The 9337-nt window shown below is 55.2% G+C and overlaps 1 protein-coding gene across 1 annotated transcript; it reads right to left on the reverse strand.

The window, feature by feature from the left end:
• Positions 1 to 763: 763 nt before the first annotated feature.
• On the reverse strand, positions 764 to 6658 carry LOC101732669 (T-box transcription factor TBX6-like). Its single transcript, XM_031893276.1, has 8 exons — positions 6570 to 6658; positions 5681 to 5840; positions 5313 to 5580; positions 5085 to 5228; positions 3477 to 3547; positions 3339 to 3394; positions 2898 to 3249; positions 764 to 1993 (listed from the first exon to the last, which is right to left on the reverse strand). Exons 1-8 carry the CDS (start codon positions 6631 to 6633, stop codon positions 1780 to 1782), a joined length of 1329 nt encoding a protein of 442 aa, XP_031749136.1. The 5' UTR covers positions 6634 to 6658; the 3' UTR covers positions 764 to 1779.
• Between the last annotated feature and the right edge of the window lie 2679 nt (positions 6659 to 9337).

The raw sequence follows: 9337 nt of genomic DNA on the forward strand, positions 1-9337 counted from the left end.
CATTCTGGGCCATAATTGTCAATCAGCTAAATGTGCCCATAGATATAGATAGCCGGAGCGCATATGTCAAAAATAAAAATATATATAGTAGTGCAACAACGTTTATATAGAGTGATCCCTTCTCACCATATAAGAAATCTTGTGCTCTACTAATTTATATAAACACCATGGTGCAGTAATATGAACTGCTCACCAGATGGCAGTGTTACTGGACCAAATGAATAAGATGTGCTCAATTGCAAATTGTAGCTAGATGAATAAAAGTACCCAACGCGTTTCGTGTTCTAGCCGGTACACTTCCAAATAGCCTATTTGTTTAGCTATGCTCCTGAGGAAGTGTACCGGCTAGTACACGAAACGCGTTGGGTACTTTTATTCATCTAGCTACAATTTGCAATTGAGCACATCTTATTCATTTGGTCCAGTAACACTGCCATCTGGTGAGCAGTTCATATTACTGCACCATGGTGTTTATATAAATTAGTAGAGCACAAGATTTCTTATATGGTGAGAAGGGATCACTCTATATAAACGTAGTTGCACTACTATATATATATTTATTTTTGACATATGCGCTCCGGCTATCTATATCTATATCTATATCTATATCTATCTATGAACGTCTTGGGACCCAGTCAAAGGGGTTGATCTAAGGTGGAGCTGCAAACGCACACGGCTTGTTATATTGACTATACACGGCTGGAAAATGGCATCACATCTAGAGCGCTGAGGACCTTGGGTATTGTATTTACCTCACTACGGCTAAATGTGCCCATTGTTTATTGTGGACCTTGTCCCTCTCTCAGGATTAATTGTGGGTCAGGCTTGTATGTCCATTTGCAATGTGGCCCTTGCCCCTTTATCCTGTTGCATTGTGGGCCCCGCTGGTCAGTCCCCGTGCATTCTGGGCCATGTATCTGCATCCCATTGCATTGTGGGCCCTGCTGGTCAGTCCCGGTGCATTCTGGGCCGTGTATCTGCATCCCATTGCATTGTGGGCCCCGCTGGTCAGTCCCGGTGCATTCTGGGCCGTGTATCTGCATCCCAATGCATTGTGGGCCCCGCTGGTCAGTCCCCGTGCATTCTGGGCCATGTATCTGCATCCCATTGCATTGTGGGCCCCGCTGGTCAGTCCCGGTGCATTCTGGGCCGTGTATCTGCATCCCATTGCATTGTGGGCCCTGCTGGTCAGTCCCGGTGCATTCTGGGCCGTGTATCTGCATCCCATTGCATTGTGGGCCCCGCTGGTCAGTCCCGGTGCATTCTGGGCCATGTATCTGCATCCCATTGCATTGTGGGCCCTGCTGGTCAGTCCCGGTGCATTCTGGGCCGTGTATCTGCATCCCATTGCATTGTGGGCCCTGCTGGTCAGTCCCGGTGCATTCTGGGCCGTGTATCTGCATCCCATTGCATTGTGGGCCCCATCCCATTGCATTGTGGGCCCCGCTGGTCAGCCCCGGTGCATTCTGGGCCGTGTATCTGCATCCCAATGCATTGTGGGCCCTGCTGGTCAGTCCTGGTGCATTCTGGGCCATGTATCTGCATCCCATTGCATTGTGGGCCCTGCTGGTCAGTCCCGGTGCATTCTGGGCCGTGTATCTGCATCCCATTGCATTGTGGGCCCGGCTGGCCTGTCCCGGTGCATTCTGGGCCGTGTATCTGCATCCCAATGCATTGTGGGCCCCGCTGGCCTGTCCCGGTGCATTCTGGGACATTTGGGTAGGCAAACCCCTCCTACTGGATTGTGGCCGAGTTCAGTTTGGCCCCCAGCTGTGTTGGTCAGATGCCGAGGCGGGGTGCCTGGGGGGGCAGGTATAGGGAGGGAGGGGGCAGTATGTGCTGGGAAAGCTGTGGGTATGGCCCAGAGACACAAGGTCCAAACTGGCCTGAAGTCCAAGGGTTTGCGCTTAGGTTGGGCCCCAGGGAGTGCAGGGGGGCCCCACAGGCCCCGGGATGGAAAGGGGGGATATTCCCATAGTAGTGAATTGCGAACCTGGAATAAAGGGGAAACACAGGAGTCATTATGGCACCGGGGGGGAAAGAATGGACTGTCACATAGAAATGGGGGGCAACATGGACTGATTGGGGGGCAGCAGTCACACAAGTAGCAGGGAGTGGCACAGGCGGCGGGGAGTGGCACAGGCGGCGGGGAGTGGCACAGGCGGCGGGGAGTGGCACAGGCGGCGGGGAGTGGCACAGGCGGCGGGGAGTGGCACAGGCGGCGGGGAGTGACACAGGCGGCGGGGAGTGGCAGCGGGGAGTGGCACAGGCGGCGGGGAGTGGCACAGGCGGCGGGGAGTGACACAGGCGGCGGGAGTGGCACAGGCGGCGGGGAGTGACACAGGCGGCGGGGAGTGGCAGCGGGGAGTGGCAGCGGGGAGTGGCAGCGGGGAGTGGCACAGGCGGCGGGGAGTGGCACAGGCGGCTGGGGTGGCACAGGCGGCGGGGAGTGGCACAGGCGGCTGGGGGTGGCACAGGGCGGCGGGGAGTGGCACAGGGCGGCTGGGGGTGGCACAGGGCGGCTGGGGGTGGCACAGGCAGTGGGGAGTGGCACAGGGCGGCTGGGGGTGGCACAGGCGGCGGGGAGTGGCACAGGCGGCTGGGGGTGGCACAGGGCGGCTGGGGGTGGCACAGGGTGGCTGGGGGTGGCACAGGCAGTGGGGAGTGGCACAGGGCGGCTGGGGGTGGCACAGGGTGGCTGGGGGTGGCACAGGCGGCGGGGAGTGGCACAGGGTGGCTGGGGGTGGCACAGGCAGCGGGGAGTGGCACAGGGTGGCTGGGGTGGCACAGGCGGCGGGGAGTGGCACAGGGTGGCTGGGGGTGGCACAGGGCGGCTGGGGGTGGCACAGGGCGGCTGGGGGTGGCACAGAATGCTGGGAATCCGAGGAGCTACTGACCTGTATCCTGGGACACTCGCGGCTGGAGAGTAGGGGCCCAGTGGCCCTTGGGGTACAGCAGGAGGCAACCAGGCCAGTCTCTGGGCTACGGAGCCATAATGCACTGACATACTGAGAGGGGGCCCCCCTTCCTGTCCCCTGTGACTCCTTCCTGTCCCCTCCAGGAAATGTCTCCCATCTCTCCCATCATTCCCGTTCTTCTCCGTTGGCTCCATCTTTGTCCTCTCATTGGTGGGACTCTCTCCCTTCTCTCCCTTCTCTGCGCTCTCTCCTGAGACTCTGTGTGTCTCTTGCGCTCTCTTCTCGGAGCCAGTCTCCCCTCCATCCCCGCTCTCTCGCATTCTCTTACAGCCTGAGAGAAGGAAAGGCTCGTTATTACATGGGGCAAGCAGTATGGTAGCCACTGGGCTAATAGTCCCTTGACTTGGGTCCCATACTGACCTGGGCTGCTCTCCCCCTCTGGTTCCGACCCAGCAACCCTCTTCTGTGGGGAGAGACTGCAACAGAAACAGAGACAGTTTAGAGCAAATACAATTCCCAGCCATTCCCGCCCCTTGTGGCCCCCAAACTGGCACCGACCTGTCCTGCTGGGTCTTAAAGAACTTTATTCCCTTGGCAAACGGATTCTCTTCGATCTTCAGCAGAGAGAGCTGGGGGGGCAGAGCACAGGGCATCAGGGGGGATCCTTAGGGCTGAATGTGGGGGTGAGAGTCACGGGGCATCAGGGGAGGATCCTTAGGGCTGAATGTGGGGGTGAGAGTCACAGGGCATCAGGGGGGATCCTTAGGGCTGAATGTGGGGGTGAGAGTCACGGGGCATCGGGAGAGGATCCTTATGGCTGAATGTGGGGGTGAGAGTCACAGGGCATCAGGGGGGGATCCTTAGGGCTGAATGTGGGGGTGAGAGTCACGGGGCATCAGGGGGGGATCCTTAGGGCTGAATGTGGGGGTGAGAGTCACGGGGCATCGGGAGAGGATCCTTATGGCTGAATGTGGGGGTGAGAGTCACAGGGCATCAGGGGGGGATCCTTATGGCTGAATGTGGGGGTGAGAGTCACGGGGCATCAGGGGGGGATCCTTATGGCTGAATGTGGGGGTGAGAGTCACGGGGCATCAGGGGGGGATCCTTAGGGCTGAATGTGGGGGTGAGAGTCACGGGGCATCAGGGGGGGATCCTTATGGCTGAATGTGGGGGTGAGAGTCACGGGGCATCAGGGGGGGATCCTTAGGGCTGAATGTGGGGGTGAGAGTCACGGGGCATCAGGGGGGGATCCTTATGGCTGAATGTGGGGGTGAGAGTCACGGGGCATCAGGGGGGGATCCTTATGGCTGAATGTGGGGGTGAGAGTCACAGGGCATCAGGGGGGGATCCTTATGGCTGAATGTGGGGGTGAGAGTCACGGGGCATCAGGGGGGGATCCTTAGGGCTGAATGTGGGGGTGAGAGTCACGGGGCATCGGGAGAGGATCCTTATGGCTGAATGTGGGGGTGAGAGTCACGGGGCATCAGGGGGGGATCCTTATGGCTGAATGTGGGGGTGAGAGTCACGGGGCATCGGGGGAGGATCCTTATGGCTGAATGTGGGGGTGAGAGTCACAGGGCATCAGGGGGGGATCCTTAGGGCTGAATGTGGGGGTGAGAGTCACGGGGCATCAGGGGGGATCCTTATGGCTGAATGTGGGGGTGAGAGTCACGTGGCATCGGGGGAGGATCCTTAGGGCTGAATGTGGGGGTGAGAGTCACAGGGCATCAGGGGGGGATCCTTATGGCTGAATGTGGGGGTGAGAGTCACGGGGCATCGGGAGAGGATCCTTATGGCTGAATGTGGGGGTGAGAGTCACGGGGCATCAGGGGGGGATCCTTATGGCTGAATGTGGGGGTGAGAGTCACGGGGCATCGGGGGAGGATCCTTATGGCTGAATGTGGGGGTGAGAGTCACGGGGCATCGGGGGAGGATCCTTATGGCTGAATGTAGGGGTGAGAGTCACGGGGCATAAGGGGGGGATCCTTAGGGCTGAATGTAGGGGTGAGAGTCACGGGGCATAAGGGGGGGATCCTTAGGGCTGAATGTGGGGGTGAGAGTCACGGGGCATCGGGGGAGGATCCTTATGACTGAATGTAGGGGTGAGAGTCACGGGGCATAAGGGGGGGATCCTTAGGGCTGAATGTGGGGGTCACTAACACTTACCTTGGGGTTCTGGTAGCTGGTGACTGCTATGAAGGACGTCTCTGGGAAAGTGAAGGACACAGTTGCCCCCGGGGGGCAGCCCTGGGTAGAGGTGGGGGTGATGTACAAGCGCAGGGAGTACCGGTGCATCGACTGGAGAACAATCTGGGGGGAGAGAAGCACAACCCTGTACTAAGGCGGCCATATTGCCATCCCGGGGCCCCCGGGTACCAGGCAATCGGCACCTACCTGCCCCCCCTGGCTCAGGGTGTTGTTGGTCAGTCTGATCTTACTGAAGCAGATGGGCCGCTCCATCCACCTGTGGCCCGGAGCAGGGGATTCTGGGTGCACATAGAGGCGCGTTGGGGGCCCGGGCTCAGCTCTGCCACTCTTGCCCCAAGCGCCGTCTCGCCAGCGGTACCGGGCATCTCCCTCGGGCACGGCCTGGACACACACAGTGTAGGGAAGATTGGGCTCCAGTCCGGACAGGGAGACGGAAAACTCCGGAAACATCCGTCTGATGGGAGATGGGGCTTATTTATCAACATAGTGCAAAGTGCAGTAACCCAGAGCAACCGGGCAGAGCGTAAGCTCTAGCGCCCCCTGTAGCCACTCACCTTCCACTCTTAGTCACAATCATTTCAGTTCCCACAGAGTTAAATCTCTCCCACAATTCCTTGTTCTCCAGTTGGGCTGCAGGCTGCACCGGAGTGGGGGGGGGCCGCGGGGAGGGGCAGCACTGGGGGGGCATGTAATAGCCCACAGGCTGGTGAATACCTGGAAGGCAAGTCAAATAGGGTTAGTGGCATTCAGACAACAACTCCCAGCATCCTCAGCTACAGAACAATCATTCCCAGCAAGCCCCGCCCCTACAGTATAATTCCCCTGCCCCATACACTTACATGAGGGGATTCACTCTCCCCCCCCCCCCCCCCCCCCACAGGGGGAACATACAGACTCAATACAGACACTGCCCTGGGCAGAATAGAACCCAGGGCAATAAAACAATACCCCGGGGTAACGGGGCAGAATCCCTCTTGCCTGACAGAGCAGTAACTTTTGTGAAATTCCAATCAGAGTCAAATTCTGGTTCCAGAGTCCAGAGCGGCCGGAAGAAGCTCCTATTGGACGGAGCTGTGTGGTTGATTTGTGATTGGCCAGTAACCCAGGCAGGCATTCTGCCCCGCTCTGATCAGACGTTTCCCCCTGGGGCAGCAGATCCCTATCAGTCTATATTATTATTTAGTCACATAGATACAGGGAGGGGCAAACAAAGCCATAGACATAATATAGAATTATTACCTATTTGGGCAGAGTTGGCCTTTAATTCTAAGGACTGCTCATTAGCAGCCCCTGACACTGTATAAACAGACCCCCCCCCCCCCCCACAGTGCAATATATGGAGTTATATTGTTAATCCCCATTCACTGAATGTAGAAATAATAATGAGCCCCTGAATAGAGATCCCCCCCCCACACCCCCCTGAACCCCCAGTTAGTGACTCACCCATCTCTCTCCGGAGTGCGGGCAGGGGCAGGCAGCACTGGGGCAGTGGGACGGGGCTGTTCATGGCTCAGACTAACAGGCTGGATACACAGGGGGGGAACTTTATACTGGGGGAGGAGAGACAGCAAGGGAGGGGCACAAACTAAAGCCTAAATCTTCCCTAAAGCTGGACTGCGGGTTCCTGGGGCCTGAACTATAACTCACGTCCTCTCCTAAACACCAGCACGTCACATGAAGTGTCAGCTTCTGGGGCAAGCCTGTATATAGGTATATGTATAGATAAGGGGAATAAGGGAACTTACACAGAAAGAGAGAGATAGAGATAGATAGATAGATAGACAGACAGACAGATAGATAGATAGATAGACAGACAGACAGACAGATAGATAGATAGATAGACAGACAGACAGACAGATAGATAGATAGATAGATAGACAGACAGATAGATAGATAGATAGACAGACAGACAGATAGATAGATAGATAGACAGACAGACAGACAGACAGACAGACAGACAGACAGACAGATAGATAGATAGATAGGTAGATAGATAGATAGACAGACAGATAGATAGATAGATAGACAGACAGACAGACAGATAGATAGATAGACAGACAGACAGATAGATAGACAGTAGAAGAGGGGGAACAGAGGCAGTACAATTAGGGGGGCAGTATAAGAATAAAGGCCATAACAGACAGTAGAAGAGGGGGTACAGGGGCAGGGCAATTAGCGGGGCAGTATAAGAATAAAGGCCATAACAGACAGTAGAAGAGGGGGTACAGGGGCAGGGCAATTAGGGGGGCAGTATAAGAATAAAGGCCATAACAGACAGTAGAAGAGGGGGTACAGGGGCAGGGCAATTAGGGGGGCAGTATAAGAATAAAGGCCATAACAGACAGTAGAAGAGGGGTACAGGGGCAGCGCAAATAGCGGTGGCAGTATAAGAATAAAGGCCATAACAGACAGTAGAAGAGGGGGTACAGGGGCAGGGCAATTAGCGGGGCAGTATAAGAATAAAGGCCATAACAGACAGTAGAAGACGGGGTACAGGGGCAGTACAATTAGGGGTGTATAAGAATAAAGGCCATAACAGACAGTAGAAGAGGGGGTACAGGGGCAGGGCAATTAGGGGGGCAGTATAAGAATAAAGGCCATAACAGACAGTAGAAGAGGGGGTACAGGGGCAGGGCAATTAGGGGGGCAGTATAAGAATAAAGGCCATAACAGACAGTAGAAGAGGGGGTACAGGGGCAGCGCAAATAGCGGGGCAGTATAAGAATAAAGGCCATAACAGACAGTAGAAGAGGGGGTACAGAGGCAGGGCAATTAGGGGGGCAGTATAGAATAAAGGCCATAACAGACAGTAGAAGAGGGTACAGGGGCAGGGCAATTAGCGGGGCAGTTAAAGAATAAAGGCCATAACAGACAGTAGAAGAGGGGGTACAGAGGCAGGGCAATTAGGGGGGCAGTATAAGAATAAAGGCCATAACAGACAGTAGAAGAGGCGGGTACAGGGGCAGTACAATTACGGCCGGCAGTATAAGAATAAAGGCCATAACAGACAGTAGAAGAGGGGGTACAGGGCAGTACAATTAGCGGGGCAGTATAAGAATAAAGGCCATAACAGACAGTACAAGAGGGGGTACAGGGGCAGGCAATTAGCGGGGGCGTATAAGAATAAAGGCCATAACAGACAGTAGAAGAGGGGTACAGGGGCAGTACAATTAGCGGGGCAGTATAAGAATAAAGGCCATAACAGACAGTAAAAGAGGGGGTAAGGGGCAGGGCAATTAGCGGGGCAGTATAAGAATAAAGGCCATAACAGACAGTAGAAGAGGGGGTACAGGGCAGGGCAATGTAGGGGGCAGTATAAGAATAAAGGCCATAACAGACAGTAGAAGAGGGGGTACAGGGGCAGGGCAATTAGCGGGGCAGTATAAGAATAAAGGCCATAACAGACAGTAGAAGAGGGGGTACAGGGGCAGGGCAATTAGGGGCAGGTAATTTAAAAGGAAAATAAAGGCCATAACAGACAGTAGAAGAGGGGTACAGGGCAGGGCAAATAGCGGGGGGCAGTATAAGAATAAAGGCCATAACAGACAGTAGAAGAGGGGGTACAGGGGCAGGGCAATTAGCGGGGCAGTATAAGAATAAAGGCCATAACAGACAGAGAAAGAGGGGGTACAGGGGAGGGCAATTAGCGGGGCAGTATAAGAATAAAGGCCATAACAGACAGTAGAAGAGGGGGTACAGGGAGGCAATTAGCGGGGCAGTATAAGAATAAAGGCCATAACAGACAGTAGAAGAGGGGTACAGGGGCAGGGCAATTAGCGGGGCAGTATAAGAATAAAGGCCATAACAGACAGTAGAAGAGGGGGTACAGGGGCAGTACAATTAGGGGGGATGTATAAGAATAAAGGCCATAACAGACAGTAGAAGAGGGGGTACAGGGGCAGGGCAATTAGGGGGCAGTATAAGAATAAAGGCCATAACAGACAGTAGAAGAGGGGTACAGGGGGCAGGCAATTTAGGGGCAGTATAAGAATAAAGGCCATAACAGACAGTAGAAGAGGGGGTACAGGGGCAGGGCAATTAGGGGGGCAGTATAAGAATAAAGGCCATAACAGACAGTAGAAGAGGGGGTACAGGGGCAGGGCAATTAGCGGGGCAGTTATAAGAATAAAGGCCATAACAGACAGTAGAAGAGCGGGTACAGAGGCAGGGCAATTAGGGGGGAGTATAAGAATAAAGGCCATAAACAGACA

Source organism: Xenopus tropicalis, chromosome 9, assembly GCF_000004195.4.
Source record: "Xenopus tropicalis strain Nigerian chromosome 9, UCB_Xtro_10.0, whole genome shotgun sequence".
Lineage (NCBI taxonomy): Eukaryota > Metazoa > Chordata > Amphibia > Anura > Pipidae > Xenopus > Xenopus tropicalis.